The 18,714-nt window shown below is 41.3% G+C and overlaps 1 protein-coding gene across 2 annotated transcripts in view; it reads left to right on the plus strand.

The window, feature by feature from the left end:
• The window catches only part of LOC147882043 (TatD related DNase), a 51,128-nt gene extending 32,790 nt beyond the window's left edge, over positions 1–18,338 (plus strand). Inside the window, exons 8-13 of one of the 2 annotated variants that reach the window (XM_087402006.1) lie at positions 16,252–16,362; positions 16,482–16,564; positions 16,661–16,877; positions 16,972–17,055; positions 17,325–17,415; positions 17,762–18,338. In XM_087402006.1, coding sequence (XP_087258132.1) covers positions 16,252–16,362; positions 16,482–16,564; positions 16,661–16,877; positions 16,972–17,055; positions 17,325–17,415; positions 17,762–17,821 — 646 coding nt within the window. In that variant the 3' untranslated portion in view covers positions 17,822–18,338. Of the gene's footprint in view, positions 1–16,251; positions 16,363–16,481; positions 16,565–16,660; positions 16,878–16,971; positions 17,056–17,289 lie in introns of both variants that reach the window. The other variant, XM_087402007.1, reaches the window with a different exon arrangement.
• Positions 18,339–18,714: the final 376 nt, after the last annotated feature.

The following is an 18,714-nucleotide window of genomic DNA, read 5'->3' on the forward strand; positions in this document are numbered from 1 at the left end:
GGAAGCGCATTGCTTCGAAGAAAAAGAAAGCAGGATTGACAGTTAATGCCTCACATGCTATTGAATCCCATGAGCCAGAAGATGCTTCACATGCACATGCTCTTCAGGATGATTGGGCATGGGCTGTCCATTGTTCATTTGATCCCTCCAAAGCTGATGCATTGTTTACTGCTAATGATGCTTAGTCCTGGTACTTTGATAGTGGTGCTTCCAAGCATGTCACATCTTGCAGAGAGTTGTTTCATCCTTTAGCTGATGCACCTTGAGGGGGGACTATCACGTGCTAATAATGCTTCATATGCTGTAAAAGGAATTGGAGATGTGCAGCTCACATCCATTTCAAGCCATCCAATTACTCTGACAAATGTTCTTTTTGTGCCTGGAATTGAAGTCAACTTGATTTCAATTTCAGCAATTGCCACTTCAGGTTTCAGAGTTATTTTTGATGGCTACAGATGCCTAATTTATGATCTTCGCAATGACAATGCCATAGTTCTCACTGGCACTTTGCAAAAAGGTCTTTATCACCTCGATCATCATTCAGCTGCACTTTCTATTGAAGCATTGGCTATTTCAGATTCACAGCTTGCTGAAACTCATCTTTGGCATGAGAGAATGGGCCATCTCAATTATAGAGCTCTTGCAAAGCTACATTCACAGCAGATGGCAAATGATGTACCTCAGACTCACACAGTTTCCAAAGATGTGTGTGAGGGTTGTTTTTTGGGTAAGATGCATCGATTTCCTTTTCAAAAGAATTGTCCAAAACTCTCACAAAGGAAATTGCAGCTAGTGCACAGTGATGTCTGTGGCCCAATGAGGGGGTACAAATATTTCATGACTCTCATTGATGATTTCACAAGATATTGCTGGATATATCCTTTTAAAAGCCAAATCTGAAGTTTTCTTATGCTTTCAGAGGTGGCTGAATATGGTTGAGAATGAATCAGGAAGCAAGCTTGTCACCCTCAACACAGATAGGAGGGGGGGAGTATATGTCAAAGGAGTTTGATGCATTTCTCTCTTCACGGGGCATTATTCACTCATGCAGTACTCCTTACACTCCTCAGCAGAATCCTGTTTTTGAAAGGAAAAACAGGTCCACAATGGAAATGGCTATATGCATGCTTAAGGCCAAGTCTTTGCCCAATAAATTTTGGCTTGGTGCAATGATGTGTGCCAACTATGTGCTGAATAGATCACCTACACAGGCATTGCAGACTGTTACACCTTATGAAGCATGGAAAGGCAGGAAGCCTTCACTTTCACACATGAGAGTTTTTGGGTCTCTTGCATATGTTCATGTACCATCTCAGCTGAGACATAAGCTTGATGACAAGGCAATCAAATGCATATTTATTGGTTACAGCCAGGAAAGCAGAGGGTATCGGTTATATCAACCAAATACTGGGAAGATTATTGTCAGTAGAGATGTAATCTGTGCTGAACATTCAGCTTCTCCTCTTGTGGACTGCAAAGCTAAGCCAGATGTTGACATGTTTGATGCCTTTGAATCTTGGTTACCTGTGCCATCCTCAGAAGAGGACTTTGACCAGCAACATGAACCTCCTGCAGGCTCTCCACCAAGCAATAATCAGCCACTACCTCATGCTGATTGGTAGATTTCTCTTCCGCCACAAAATGATCCCACTATTCATGATGCAGTCATTGAAGAAAGAGCTGTCAATAGACAGCAAAGGCAAGTTCCCAGATGGCTTCTTGATACATTGAGGGACAGCAAACAAGATCAGCCTTTTGCTGCCCGGACAAGATCAGGGAATAGACAGCATGGTCACTTTCTTGAGTTTGCACTCCTTGCTACAGCTTGCAATGAAGAGCCTCTATGCCATAAAGATGCTTTTGACAGCAAAGAGTGGATGGATGCAATGAGAGCTCAGTTACATTCCATTGCTAAAAATCACACATGGGAATAAGTAGATCTCCCTCTAGGCAAGCATGCCATTGGAACCAGGTGGGTCTACAAATTAAAAAGGAAATCTGATGGCAGCATAGATCGATACAAAGCCCGTCGTGTTGCAAAAGGGTATGCCCAACAACAAGGCATTGACTTTGAGGAGGAGGATTACTACCATTAGATGTGTCATTGCCATTGCAGCCCATCATCATTGGCAAGTGCACCAACTTGACATCAAGACTGCTTTTCTTCATGGGGATCTGCAGGAAGAAGTCTATGTCACACAACCTCCTGGCTTTGAGGTTGTTAATTCTGAAAATAAGGTATGCCGGCTTAGAAAATCCCTTAATGGTTTGAAGCAGGCACCCCGGGCATGGTATGCCAAAATTCATGCACACTTACTATCCCTTGGTTTTCAGAATAGTCCCTTAGAACCCACTCTTTATGTCTGCGGGAGTGGATCTGATTTTTTAGTGTTGATTTTATATGTGGATGATATGCTCATCATTGGCCCAGATACTCAGCAAATTGCAGCTTTCAAGGCTGATTTGCAGCAGATTTTTAACATGTCAGGCATGGGACAGCTTCATTATTATTTGGGCATTCAGTTTGCTCATGTTGAGGGGGGTATCATGATGTCTCAGTCCAAGTATATTGGACAGCTCCTTGATCGTTTTCAGTTTGAGGATTGCAAGCCAATCTCTACTCCAGTGGACCTTCTCAACTCATGATGGGAGCCCACCATGTGATATCACTCTTTATCACCAGGCTGTTGGATGCCTTATTTATTTGTCACACCAGACTTGACTTACAGTATGCAGTATCTCAACTCAGCAGATTCATGCACATGCCCAGTTCATAGCATTGGCAGGCAGTGAAGAGAGTCTTAGATATCTCAGAGGCACTCAGAATTTAGCCCTCTTCTATGGTGATCAGGGTTCACTTACCATGCATGCTTACACGGATAGTGACTGGGTAGGATGTTCTGACACCACAGTGTCACATACTGGCAATTATTTTTTGCTTGGCAATTCATGTATCTCTTGGCTCAGCAAGAAGCAACCAACAGTTGCCACATCTAGCTGTGAGGTTGAGTACAGGGCAGCTTTCACCGCTACAGTAGAGTGCGTTTGGCTTCGATAGTTACTTACAGATCTTGGTATTCGCTAGACATCCTCCACTATTGTCTACATTGACAGCCAGAGTGCTTTGGCCATTGTGCGTAACCCAATGTTTCATGCGGGTACCAAGCATATTGAAGTTCATCATCATTATGTTCGGGAGGGGTTGTCAGCAGGAGACATAGAGTTGTCCTATCTTCCCACAGAGGAGAACATAGCAGATATGTTTACAAAGGCACTTCCTCGTCCCAAGTTCGAAGTCTTTTGACAGGCTTTACACTTGGTTCCCTTTGTTACATGATCTGACATCCCTTGTACATTCATAGGTGGCTATATCCTTTTGGATGAACATGTGTCACCATGACCAAAAAATACTAGGTGTTTTGAGACGTTTCCAGAGTACTTCAGCCCATCCCATGGAGGGGGGTTTGTAGGCCATCCTCTGGTGGTTCTAGTGATGCCCTATAGGCCATGGTATGTGCCTTGTAGGCATAAATAAAGACACTCATAGTGTTAGTGTCTTTTAGGCCACATAGGACATTTAGTGCTATGTGACACCTAGGACACTTAGTCCTAGGTCTAGGTACTTGTACCTTGTACTCCTTTGTTTTTGATAATCCAACTTTGACGTGACGGCTAAGGCGCTTATCATCGACTCTTTTGCTACATGCACTCTCTCTCTCCTAATTGATCCTTCAATTTTTTCAAAATTATCAAACGTTTGAAAACTCCAAACGTTTGGAACCTCCAAATGTTTGATTGTAACTATGATGCAAGATGAATAGAGAGAATGGTATGTGAGACTCCCAATGAAGGGTGATACCCTTTCATTAATGTCCCTTGAGATCACTCAAGTTCCATCTTCCCATTTACACCTACCCTTAGCCTATGACCCATGCATCTACCATTCAATGCACCTTAATGCACCCTTCCCTTCCTATTGCCCCTAGGACCTAGACATGTGGGTGTACATCTTATTAATAGAATTAGTGTCACATGTCTAAATTTGATGCCGTCTGAAGTAGTGGCTCCAGCCTGACTAGTTCTATCTACTGAGATGATCCACTGCCATAACAATTCGGTCGGTGTCCATCATAAATACAAATACATGTTACACCATTGGCATATAATATATAATAATATTTTAATGTTTACTAATCACGGATTAGTGATTTCCCTTGTCATGACACTCATGTGGCAATCAAGTCATCCTATGGTTCACCCCTCCTTTGCTCTCTTCATTTGGGGGCTTACAGAGAAGGCGGTTACCAATCCTATTCCAACACTTCATCCCCGTCCTACGCGTCCTATGTGTTTGATTCAAAATGCATCAAACACATGCAATACATGGAATACATGCATTTGATCTGCTGCCCTAGAGTAGTTGACATGGTGAGTGTATGCTTATGAGACATGTGGCAAGGCCACATGAGATAGACCAGTGAATTGGTATGTGGAAACCATCCCCTTGATCCATGATGGATGTATTTGGGGGACTTGCCACATCATTTGGTCCCTTAAAAATCTCCAGCCCATGTCCATGACATGACATCATGAACGTCCTAAAATAGGACCTAAGGTCTACCAACCACATTTTTTGACCTATAATTAATTCTAACCCAAACTTATCCCAAGCGTAATTTTGTGAACTAATTCTATACTTTCTCCAACACCCCCCCCTCCCCCACCTTAATGACTAATGGATCAGGCTTCACACCAGGTTGGAAATTTTCTCTTGCTTAATTTTGGCAAGAGCTTTGGTTAGGATAGTAGCTACTTGATATTCTGTCAGACCCTATGTAAGATCAATTTCTTTTTATGAGCTTTGTTGTAGCATAAATAGGATCCTTGGCCATTATAATAGAGCTTTGATTGTTGGTCAATAAGAAGGTTAAATCTTTTTAAATAAGTCGAATATTAATTAAAGTTCTCCTCAATCAAAAATCCACAAGTTGCATTAGTGGATGCTTTGTAATCAGCTTTGCTTCATATTGCTCTATGATATCAAGCCAAATCAAATGTTGAAGCTATATTCCTAAGTGGATATTCTATCATTTGAGCACCATGCCCAATCGCTATTAATTAATTATGACAGTTTTATATCATTGCTTCTTTTATTTGAATCCCATGAGCCAGGGTTCCCTTGACATACCTCAAAATTCTCTTGACTACCTTCCAATGGCTTTCTTTCGGATCATCCATATATTGGGATTTTACATTGACACGATCCCAGCACTTCTGAAACCTCTGACCTACAAACAAACACAAGAACATACCAAATATGAGGAATCTGAGCAGGTTGCTCACCACCCAGCCACAACTGCTCATCACCCAACCACAACACCTACGTGATAAGATCCCGAATCAAGAGATGTTCCCTTTGAGCCACAAGCTGAGCTACTGGCACGAACTCCCAACCAGATTCTGACCAGCCTGGTGTCTCATACCACTAGGTGGCGCCTAGAGGCCTTGGATCTACTGTTGGGCCTTTGGCTATGCTAAGATGCAGGCGCGCATCCACGACTCGATCCAAGATCAGACCTAGCACTAGGGAACTAGACTTGCTCCCATTGACTCTCTCAAGACTGAACCTCTGGGCCCCTTTTATAGGCTCGGCCTCGATGCGTCAAAAATAGCGAAGACCTAAATCTGGTTCGTATCCTTGGCAGTGAACCTGAGAATCAAGCTTGCCTAGCCCTAAGCCTCCCCATGCTACGTGAGCTAGTCTTGTGTACCTCACAGATACCAATCCTTGCACATGACATACTTTCCCTCCTCTAAGAACTCACTCCTGAGTTCGCAAGAAAACCCGGGAATGTCCTCTAGAGGTTAAGTAATGTCTCCCATGTTGCGTCCTCCTCAACACGATCCACTTGATCTTGTATTCTGCGATAGTTCAATTCCTGATCTGTCTTTCACGAAATTCAAGAATATGCTCAGGCTCATGTGGAATCAAAGTCAAATCAGTAACTTCTATTATTTCTTGAGGAGAAACAAGCTGATCATCAGCACCCACCCTGTAACTCTTTCAGTCGATTGGCATGAAAAACTGGATGGACCTTAACATCAGGAGGCAATTCTAGTTTATGTGCAATTGGTCCAATTCTTTTAATAATCTTGAAGGGACCTCAGTATCTCGGGGATAATACCAAACTAGTACTTAGGCTCTTGGATTCCTTGGGAAAACGTAAATATATTTGGGTGAACGATGTCTATTAGCATAAAATCCATATCGATCTTGGGCGCTTCTAATAGAATCCTTGGCAAACTACAACATTTCTTGCATGTCTTGCAAGAATGGCCTTGCAGTATCATTGTTTATTCCCTTGAACCCAACCATAACTGGTGACTTAGGTTGAAACCCGTACATAAGCATGAAAGGATTGTAACCTGTGCTTGAATGCTTTGCACGGTTGTAAGCAAATTCTATCATGGGGAGATAATCTTCCCATGAAGACTGTCTCTTGGAAACATATGCTCAAAGCATATCTTCAACCAATTGGTTCAAGGCGTGTCAACATCCAAGAGATGATACTTTCTGTCATTTCCTATTCCACTTAAGAGATATGCACACAATTTGTCTAACCGATGGTAAATAGAGTTGAATGCACTGTCATTCCCCTCAAGTACGAAATATGGTACTTATATACCTTGTCTTTGCCAATCCAGTTAATAATGTAAAATCCATACAACATGCGAAGTTGAGCTTCAAATGGTGCAAACGGACAACCATTTCAACGTTTAAAGTGTATACACCCCTAGACCTTTGCTTCAGCATACCCCTAAAAAAAAGAGCACGGAACCATAACCATCTGCGAAGGTAACAGTTAAAGAGCATATTTGTATTGATATTGAACTCCAACATTTATAAGATGCTTTCCCAAATCAAACTGTAGTAAAACACCAGTCAAACTGTGCTACCTCATGGTGTTCCCAAATAATTCAATCATTGCCATTGGATTGTGCATGATCAAAGGAACTCATGCTTAAAGAGTAGTTTCCAACTTCTCAAAAACAAGTGTCCAAAAGTTACTCGTAAACTTAGAGTCCCGGTCACTGACTATGTCGGAAGACAAACCATATAGCTGAAACAAATGGTCCACAAACTCGTGAGCCAATTGAATAGCTAATGTGGTTGGTCGAGTAAGTACAAATCTAGCCATCTTTGTCAGATGGTCAACTATGACCCAAATGGAGTCATGTCCCTTGCGCGTTCTAGGCAAACCCGTAATAAAGTCCATGGAAATACTTACCAAGGATTCACAATGGTTGTAATAAACCCATGCTTCTAAGGCGTTCTGCCTTAGTAGTTCTAACAAACCCGGCAACCTACCACATAGCTTTCAATAAATGCATGCATCTTAGGCCAATAAAAGGTATGTTTCACAAGAGACAGAGTCCGATGTATGCCTGGATGTCCAGTACTAGGAGCATCATGACACTGCTAGAGAATCTTGGATCAAAGATTCGAAACATCTGGCACACATATCTTTCCATTCTGGAACAGCAAGCCATTCCTAATCATCCACTGACCTCCCTCCGCTTGTACCGCAGGTAGCACAATCCCCAAGTCCTGGTCAACCATGGAGCTCCCATCCTAGACCTTTTGCCAATAAGAATATCAGTTGCGCAAAGCCCTCTCAAGGATTGAAATAGGTTTGATGATATTTTTATAAATGACATAGCATTTACAAACTTGACTCAACTTAAGGCAACTGCCGCACTATTCAAGGAACCCTTTTGATAACGTATTTCAAAATCAATTCCCGACCCATCACACACATACTTTATTGACTGATGATCTGTCAATATAAGAAACCGTGAACCATACAAGTAGTGTCTCCAAACTTTTAGAGCATACACTATTGCATACAATTCTTTTTCTAGTGTGGGCCAACAATATTGGGTGTCATCTAGCTTTTTACTTTCAAAAGCTACAAGTCTGCCCTCTTGGAATAAAGCTACCCCAATTGCAAATTCACTCGTATCGGCCTCTAAAACATAAGGCCAGGTGGGATTGGGCAATTCAAGAAGAGGGGCTTCCTTGATAGTTTTCTTCAAGGTTTCAAAACCTTGTTCATTGCATCATTCCAAGAGATCGGTTGGATGGACCTGCATCCGCGACCTTTCAACATGTTGGTCAAGGGTGCCGTGATGGTAGAATAATCACGCACTGACTTCTGTAGAAAAATCGTAAATCCTAGGAAAGAACGAAGTTGTTTCACTGTCTAAGGGATGGACCATTCCAAAACCTTATGGATACGAACCAGATCAATAGCGATACCTTCGGAAGAAATATTGTGCCCTAAGTAAATGATCCCCTTCATAAAGAAGTCACATTTACTGATCTTGGCATATAGCTTATGCTGTCTTAAAAGAACTAAGACAATCTGGAGGTGTCCAATGCGATCCTCTAGTGATCGGCTATATACCAAGATGTCATCTAAGAACACAACAACAAATCTGCCCAAATAATCTTGGAACAAATCGTTCATCGTTATTGCCCCTTGATCTCTCTCTTAGTGCACATAATTAATTATACATTAGGCCTAAAACAAATAGGATACCCTAGTCTTGATAGGTACATAACTCATGCTAGATAACTTCGACTTTTTTTAAATGGAAATCAATCTTAAAGCTTGACTTATACTGTCTTACATCCACCTTTTAATATATGATATCAATCTATCTCATTAATCAAGGTGCTAGGATATGTGTAGGGTGTAGAAAAGTTGGTATGGAACCTTGTGGGTGTCCGAAGCATTTCAGTCTTGTATGGTATGTTGGCAGGCGGAGCGTGATTTGGTAAGAAATGACCAAGACATATGGGCTTGAACAAGCCACGGGTTGTAATAGAATCCAACATATAGTGGAATCCACCACATGCACTAGCTTTTGACATCCCATCATTGGATGCGACTGGCTGAGCACTGTAGGAAGTTTCAACAGTGGCTACCCTCATGAAAGTCCCCCCACCATAGCAAGATGGTGTAAAGTCAGGGTGGCGTCCATGTTAAAGTGATATCTCTGTATCTGAAGATGACAATGCATTCAATTACATGAAAATAATTGGTTGGATGTGCAAAATCTCGAAACAAGAACCAACACAAAGAATTCATACGTATGATTAGTAATCATGTGCACAAAATAAATAATAAATAAATGAGCCATGGACAAATTATGGTTTGTTACAACACCAGAGCAATAAAAAATCATATATTGAATGTTCTTAACTGATAGAACTCTTCCTTCAAGGCTTCAATGCAAAGAAACAATGAAAACAACAAAAACTGGGTTTTCAGAATATCAAATGTCATGTCATTTCTAACATCAATTTCTACTTTTTACCTATGTTCATTAGCATTGTCAGCTTTAAGGCGATGTCTTAGTTTTAAAATATAATCATGAAAAGGTGCTTCTCTGATTGAATTTTCAGACCGATCATTGAAATGATCTTTTACCAAACTAGTGTCAAAGCCTAGGTTACATGGGGTTTTGTATATCTCATATGCACATCTGTGTGTTTCCACTGTGTGTGTGAAAGAAACAGATTAATGAAACTATGAAAGTTTTTCGAGGTGTGACGGCCTAAAATGGAAAGGGGATTTCTTCCAGTAAGGCAAATTTGGCTGTTCCAGGTCTCTATGAAGCAGCCGTGGTCCCCCTTTGCTCCGTAGCGTCAAGTGGCTGATTGTAATATCCTGCTGCTCCTCAGCTCACTACTGTTTTCTGTTTTACATATTCTTGGGGGCAAGGGATACTTTGGTTCTTTATGTTCTCCTTGTGAGAGTTAAAATAATGATGTCAATCTAATGTGCAAGGGGGCAGCAAATAAATGAAGGGTAGTACAATAAATGTGTACCAATTGTTAAGGTACAAAGAGTGGTATGAATAAATGAGGCCCTAACATTAGGCGCCCTATGTATGTATGCAGTTTTCAGTTTTAATGCAAGTTACTCTTTTGGCTTCTCAACGTGTCCCTTCGCTCCTCTCCTTCTCTCTCTCTTTGATCTCATTTTCAGCAAGCTTCCTCGCACTTTAACATGGTATCAGAGCAGAAAGAGTGCATGAGAGTTGGATAGAAGCGATCCCCTCGCGATTGCGCACGGTTTGACGCGAAGAAAGTTGAAAGAGGATTCCAGAAAGCGAAGATATGAAGATTTTGCGTGTTCAGCCTGTTATTTGATCAGAAAATTCAGTTTACAAGTAAGGAAAGGAGGAGCCCAAGTGAAGCGATGCAAGGGAAGAACACATGCAGAAATTTTGCACCCAAAAAGTGACGAAAATTAGGGTTTCGAGCCCTAAAACCAAGCGTTTTGAAATCGCATTGTAGCTGCCCTGTAGGAGAGGTCTTCAGCATCAGCATTCACCAAAAACAGTATGAAAAAGTCAAAAAAAAAAAAAATGGGCGAAATCTGAAAAATCTCGAAATTAGGGTTTTTTGTCATTTTGACCTTAAAAATGGAGGCGTTTTTAGGTCGCCCTTGTTCAGCAGCAGTCTATGAGGCAAAACACATTGAAGAAGAAATTCTGAAAAAGTTTCAAAAACTTTGAAGAAAATCTCGAAATTAGGGTTTCTGCAATAAAAATTGATGAAAATCAGCCCCAAATCAAAGGGGTTTTGCTTCAGCAACAAAGGAGAAGGTCCTTGCTATGAAGTAGATTTGAAATCAATCCTAAAAGTGGAGAGAATCAGCCCAAGGAGGTAAAAGATCCCGGAATTAGGGTTTTTGCGCAGTTTCCAACCCTAAAAGTGATGAAAAATCAGGCCCCAAGTGAAAGAAATCAGTAAATGGATCTGAACTATCTCGAAATTAGGGTTTCAACCCTGGTTTTGACCCCCAAAATGGAAGCAAACAGCCCCGAGATGATGGAGAAAAGATATGCCCTGTTTTTGTGATGAAATCAGCCCTGTTTGTGAAGAATTTTAAAGCCATAAGTTTTGTGGAACAGCGTGGGCATGTTGGATTGAATTTCCAGCCCATGAACGAAGTGCGAATCAGCCCCAAGAAGGTGAGAAAGCAATCAGCCTTGTTATGGCGAGAAAGTGCCCAAGTTTGATGGGTAGAAACACCACACAAGTGACGAAGAATGAAGCCCTTGACTCCAAGGAAGAGATGCAACAGCCCGCATGGCTTGATTGAAGATCAAGCGAGAAACAAGTACATAAAAAAAGGGGCAGCCCTATGGTAGGTGAAGCCATGAAGAGAGGGCAGCCCATATGTGTATGCAAGACGTGTCAATGAATGAAGAAAAAGACCAGCCAAGAACAGCCCAAGATTGAGTGCCATGAAGGCATGAAAGTGAAGAAGATTTGCAGCCCAAAAGACCAGCCAAAGACCTCTAAAATTGAGGATTTGAAGACCCAAAACAGTAAGGTATTCGCTGCGTGTTTGAAGTGTATTTTGGGGTGATTATTCTAATTTGTTGCTTGCTGTAATTCAGTCAAAATGGCGGACAGCAAGGTTGATTTTGTGCTCCCAGAAAGTGGGAAGCTTGATGGCAAAAACTATCCAATTTGGAAGTTTAAGATGAAGAATCTCTTAAAGTTGAAAGACTTGTGGGAGATTGTAGAAGGCAAAGATGAAAGGCCTGATGTGATGAAGCCAGTAACGGTGCCCAATATGACACCTCAAGAAAAGAGGGCTGAGGATAAAAGGTATGAAGAAGAACTTGAAGTTCAAGCAAAATTTGATAAAAGAGCTCAAAAAGCTCTTTGTTACATCAACATGAATGTGAAGGACAGCATCATTCCTCAAATAAGTGGTGCTACAGCTCCAGATGAAGCATGGACAACTCTTCAAACTCTATTTGAATCAGTAAATACAACAAGGTTGTTGTTCCTTAAACAAAAGTTGCATGCTTTTAAGAAGGAACCAAATGAGCAAATCACTGCCTATTTGACTTGTTTGAAAGATATCACTGACCAATTGCTCTCAGTGGATGAGGTTGTAACAGATGTGGATATGGTAAGCATAACCATGAATGGGCTTACTATGAATGAAAGCAATTCACCATGGCAACATTTGGTGACTTCCCTAATGGTGAGGGAGACCACTCCTAACTTTGAGGAGTTGAGTGCTGTCTTGCTACAAGAAGAGTTAAGAAGACAACGGGACGAAGAGTTCCAAGAACAAAGATGAAGCATTCACCGTGAGAGGAAGACCATGGCGTGGCCGTGGAAGAGGTGGATGGAATCGAAACAATGAAAGGAAAAATCAGGGCAGGCATGAAGAAGGGGGAGATTCGAACTCCTCCTATCAAGAAAGAAGGCAATTTACCCCTCGAGGAAGAGGAGGATATAGAGGCAACTTTCGTGGAAGAGGACGCAGCTCCTACACTTTAAGAAGAGGCCCGTGTTACTATTGTGGGAAGGATGGTCATGTGGAGAGTGAATGTCGCATAAAACAGCATGCACAACAATCAAGAGGGAGAGGCAGAGGCTTCTCAAATTGGCAAAGGCAAAATAGCAACAACTTTGCGGGAGAAGGAAATCAGAATAATGAAAGAAATAGCAAGGATGAGTTTTTGTTGATGGCTGATCATACAAAACAGTCCCACTATCGTGGGGAATGGTATGTCGATTCGGGTGCCACAGCGCACATGACCGGCAATGGTGATTGGTTTTCTCAGTATGTTGATGAAGAAGGCAGTAACAAAGTGTTTTTGGGTGATGATTCCACACAAAACATTCACGGACATGGCGACATACCTATCAAGCTCAAAAATGGTGAGATTGGTATTCTTAAAAATGTATTGTGGATTCCTAATTTGGCAAGAAATTTGCTTTCTGTGGGCTGCATAACAGATCAGCACATGAGTGTTGAGTTTTTCAAGGAGTACTTCATCATAAAAGACCTCAAGAATGAGGGAAAAGAAGTTGCTTGTGGCATACGCAGCAATGACAGGTTGTACAAGCTAATTACTATGAGTGACCAGCAAGTATTGATGTCTCAAACGGAGCAAACCTCTCAGCTTTGGCATAGGAGGTATGGTCATTTAAATATGAAAGCACTTAAGTATTTATTTGACAATGGCATGGTCACAGGAATCCCAAAGATTGGTGAGATACCGGGTGTATGTGAGCCTTGTGCCTTGGGCAAGCATGCAAGGACTCCATTTCCAAAAGCAAGCTCATGGAGAGCAACACAAAAACTTGAATTGATACACTGTGATTTGTGGGGACCGGCTCAAGTGAATTCACTTGGTGGATCACGTTATTTTATGTCCCTTATTGATGATTATTCACGCAAGTGCTGGCTGTATTTTCTCAAAAGTAAGGGTGAAACTCTTGATGTGTTCAAGCAATGGAAATCTTATGTGGAAAATGAAACAAGTATGAAAGTGAAGACTCTCCGCACAGACAGAGGAGGTGAGTTCATGTCAAATGAGTTTGATTTGTTATGCAATGAAAGTGGTATGTTTCATCAACTTACTATAGCTTATAGCTCTCAACAAAATGGAGTAGCGGAAAGAAAGAATCGCACTGGGGTGGAAGGAGCACGATGCATGCTCAAAGATTCAAGATTGGGACGTAAGTTTTGGGCAGAGGCTGTCCACACAGCCATATATTTGCAGAATAGATCTCCAACAAAAGCGCTTGATGGCATGACTCCTGAGGAAGTCTATTATGGTAAGAAACCAAATGTGTCTCATCTTCGTGTGTTTGGATGCTTGGCATATGCTCATGTGCACAAGCAAAACAGGCAGAAATTGGATGATAAATCAATTAAGTGTATCTTTATTGGATATGCAACATGTTCAAAGGCTTACAAACTTTATGACCCTGTGAGTCAGAAGGTTATAATCACACGTGATGTGTTGTTTGATGAGACAAAGAACAGCGCTGATTTTCATTTGGTGGAAGAAGATGAAGATCCCCTCATTTTCTTTGAGGTTGATGAAGAGACGGGCGACAAGAAAGATGAAGGATTCAAGGCAGCTCAAAACAGGCCAGCAAGTATCAATGAAGGCATTCTGCCTCAAGATGTGCATGAAACAGTCCCAAATATTCCAAATGTGGTTCCCATGGATGGTGTTGATGCAGACAATCCACAAAGTGTGAAGAAATTGCCCAGATGGTATATTAAAACTATTGAAGATAGTAGTACTTTGGAGCAGGCTGAAAGTAGCAATGATGGGCTGAGAAGATCACAAAGAATCAAGGACAAAGGTACGTCACATGTGAACTTTGCTTTGATGGCAAAAGTTCTTTCTAATGATGAACCCACTTCATTTTCTGAAGCAATCAAAAACAGCAAATGGAAAGAAGCAATGGAAGAAGAATACTCTTCTATCATGAAGAATAACACTTGGACACTTGTTGAGTTACCTCATGGGAAGCAGGCCATTGGTACTAAGTGGGTTTTCAGGATCAAGTACAAGGCAGATGGCACCTTGGACAAGTACAAGGCAAGGCTGGTTGCTAAAGGTTATGTGCAAAAAGAAGGGGTTGATTATGAGGAGACATTTGCTCCAGTTGCAAAAATGACAACCATACGATTGGTTTTGGCAGTGGCCACTCATCATGGGTGGTCTATCGCACAAATGGATGTCAAGTCTGCCTTTCTCAATGGCATTCTTGAAGAGGAGGTATATGTGCAACAGCCCCAAGGCTTTGAAATCAAAGGCAAGGAAAGGCTTGTGTGCAAGCTTAAGAAGGCATTGTATGGCTTGAAACAAGCTCCCAGGGCATGGTACTCAAGGATTGATGAGTATCTCACAAAGAATGGCTTCATGAGGAGTAAGAATGACTCCAACCTTTATGTCTTTCATGAAAATGCGGATTTATTGTTGATCATTGTCTATGTGGATGATTTGGTAATCACAGGAAGCAGCACCTCATTGATTAAGCGCATAAAGAAGAGCTTGTCAATTGAATTTGACATGAAGGATTTGGGACAGCTTCATTATTGTCTTGGTATTGAAGTTTGGAGGCAGGAAAACAGTATGTTTCTTACCCAATCCAAATATGTGAAAGATGTACTTGAAAGATTTGAAATGGCTGATTCAAAAATAATGCACACCCCCATGGAATTGAATGAGAAGCTAACCTCACGTGTAGATGAAAAGAAAGTGGATGGCACAGGTTATAGGAAACTGGTTGGCAGTCTCATTTATGCTACTATCACGAGGCCGGATATTTCATATGCAGTGAGTGCTCTAAGTCAGTATATGGCAGATCCAAAGGAAAGCCACATGAAGGCAGCAAAGCGGTTGTTGAGATACATGAAGGGCACTTATAATTATGGTCTCGAATTTGTTGCATCTTGTGATTTATTGCTGGCTGGTTATTGTGATTCTAATTGGGCCAGCAGTGTTGATGACAGAAGATCTACCTCAGGATATTGTTTCTCACTTGGCTGTGGAGTTATTTCATGGAAGAGTAAGAAGCAGCCCACGGTTGCTTTATCCTCTACTGAAGCTGAGTATATTGCAGCAAAAAGTGCCGTTTGTGAAGCAGTGTGGCTGAGGTGCTTATTGGCTGAAATACATGAAGTACAGGCAGGTGCAACAGTGATTTATTGTGACAATCAAAGCTGTATTCAGATTGCTAAAAATCCAGTATTCCATGCAAGGACGAAGCATATTGAAATTTATCATGTTCGTGAGAAGGTGCAAGCAAAGGAGATAGAGCTGGTTTATTGCTCTACTGAAGATCAAGCAGCAGACATGCTTACTAAAGCATTGTCTCGAGATAAGTTGGAAAAATTCAGAAACATGATGAATGTAAAAGAGAACAGATTGATCATTAAGGGGGAGTGTGAGAGTTAAAATAATGATGTCAATCTAATGTGCAAGGGGGCAGCAAATAAATGAAGGGTAGTACAATAAATGTGTACCAATTGTTAAGGTACAAAGAGTGGTATGAATAAATGAGGCCCTAACATTAGGCGCCCTATGTATGTATGCAGTTTTCAGTTTTAATGCAAGTTACTCTTTTGGCTTCTCAACGTGTCCCTTCGCTCCTCTCCTTCTCTCTCTCTTTGATCTCATTTTCAGCAAGCTTCCTCGCACTTTAACACTCCTTTGGCTTGTAATGTATGATGCTAGAAGCCCCAAGTGTTTTAAAGTGTGATATACCAAGTACTAAATTGCCGCTCTAGGACTGTGAAAAGGTTGAGGGATGAGAATAATTTTCATCTCGTTTTTTAAGGACGAAGTAGTATTTAGCTGAATTTTGTGCAGGAACTCATTCAAATTCACTGTTTGCAGATACTTCGAGAAACAATTTATTATTGCCGAAGCCTTGCAGCTGCCAATGCTTCTTCATATGCGCGCAGCTGCCAAAAATTTCTGTGACATAGTAGAGCGTAACAAACATAGGTTGGTTTCTGTTGGATAAAATAAGTTTATATTTGTTGCAGTGCCATGTAACACCAAATTTAAGAATAAGGGCAACTACAAATCCCTGGAAGAAGTTTGAGTTATATGGGATCAGGCAGGTTTGTTGCAGGGGTTGTGCATTCTTTCACAGGAAATGCTGAAGAGAGAGAGTGGCTCCTTGCAATGGATAAACTTTACATCGGTGAGTTGATACTTTAATGCTGGAGATCAACTGGATCCATTCTTTGAATGGATTTTGAATGTGAAACTGATGAGTTCTGCCAATGAGCTATTCCAGGTATCAATGGTTGCTCATTGAAGACTGCTGAGAACCTTGACGTTATGTCCGGTATTCCTGTGGAAAGAATGATGGTAGAGACAGACTCACCATACTGTGAAATCAAGCCAACTCATGCTGGGTATAAGCATGTGCTGACCTCTTGGCCATCAAAAAAGAAGGAAAGACATGAAGACCAGAACACTGTCAAAGGCCGTAATGAGCCATGCCATGTGCGGTAGGTTGATTCCTTTGCATCAAGTTGGTGAGTCATGGCTCGCAGTTACCCAAATCCGTAAGTGCTTTCTTGTTTCTTCCTCCGATGTCTTCAGGCAAGTCCTGGAGGTTATTACTGGCTATCGTGGCATTACGGATATAAGCGGGATCACCAGAACACTTTATGAAAATACTTGCAGGTAACACGTTTTTAAGTTCTAGGTGTGAATTGATATCCTGCCACAATTTAGATGTATGTAGGAGAGACTTTATATCAGACCTCTTATAGAGGCTTTGACAAAGCTTGACTTTTGCCATATGCCAGATCCTATGGGGTTAAAATTTTTTGGGGATGCTTTTCTACAAGGGATGTTTTCGTCTCTGTAATTCAGGGCCTAAAACACTGCTTTTCTTTTTCTTTTTCTTTGACACAGGGTCTTCTTTCCAAATGATTTAGATTCCTTGGCAGGTGCTGTCCTATCAGATCAGTATTCCAAGGTCTTGATCACAGAGGACTCGTGAATAAATTGAATATTCAAAGCATGACAGGTGGAGTAGGGGTAATCCTTCGTGCTTTTGAAATTGTAGAAAAGGCAATAGCTCAGTGGCATTAAAAAGGTTTCTACGTTATGCCACTAGAATACCCCCCCAAACACCTCATGCCACTGCTCCACTCTAAATCTTGCTTACACTTCCCCTCTCTCCCTTGGGACCCATTACATTGATTCAGCATGTTTTCTTCACCCGAATTTGTGAAGTTCTGCTTTTTTCTCACATTTTTGTTTGGATAAATGAGAAATTGCACTTTCAAAAGGGATAAAATTCTTCTGCAAACGAATGTCCCTGCACAATGGCTTGATCTCTTGATACCGTTATGCCACTCATCAAACACTCAATGAGTTTCAGATACATATCTCTCAGGTGAGGAGTACAAAAATGGATCTGGTTCTTGGTAAGGGGCCTTGATCATGAGATGAGGGACAAAAGCAGTGAACTTCAATACAGCCAGTTAACAAGAGATGCTGGAAACAAGGCTACTGTGGTGAAAATCCCATATCTCACCAATAGAAGTGTTCTTTGTGAGTGGACTTCTGTGAAGTTTGCATGTTTTCATTTATGCTTATTTCTTCCCTATCAGAGGGCATGCAAGGCAATCAGAGGACATGCTTATTTCGTTTATGCTTATTTCTTCCCTGACCCCTATCAGAGGACATGCGAGGCTATCTTGAGCGTTAGCTTTTGTCTTGCTTATTGCTATCATGCTAACTGTATCAACAGTGGTGCATTTTGTCCTGTGAATCCTCATATTTGTCTATGAGAATCAGAGAGTAATCAAATGTTGTTTCCTATAATGTTTGACGAGACCTTGAGCAGTGTATTTGTGCTAACTTTTGTCAAAGCTACAGCCGAGTCTGCCTTTCGTCCCCTTGTGCTGATGATGGGAGTTGGGAATGCAATTAGAAGTTTTAGTTGCTTCCGAAGAATGTTGTATTTGTCGTGCTCATGGTTTTGATATGCTAAGTTTAGAAATAAAGTTTGTGCTTTTGGATGGTGACATTCTTTTAAGTTTATTGAAGTAGTATTCATGCCTCATTATAGCACTTCAAACTGAAATTAACACCCAAAACTGAAGTGAAGTTGATCATTGGGCCCTCATGATGCCAGTGGGGATGTCATAGTATGGTGTCCCTGCTACGTGTGACAGACTTTGTAGTTTCCAATTTTGATGGTCTTCATCGTTTTCAAGCTTGTGTGTAGTTTGCCATGAGATCGGAACTAAATATTTATTCCTCTTGTTAGGGAGAATGGTTTGGGCATGTTCTTGGATTCATCTAGAAAGCTGATCTCATGAAATGTCC

Source organism: Dipteris shenzhenensis, chromosome 30, assembly GCF_047967505.1.
Source record: "Dipteris shenzhenensis isolate YYH24624 ecotype China chromosome 30, Dip_SZ_1.0, whole genome shotgun sequence".
Taxonomy (NCBI): Eukaryota; Viridiplantae; Streptophyta; class Polypodiopsida; order Gleicheniales; family Dipteridaceae; genus Dipteris; species Dipteris shenzhenensis.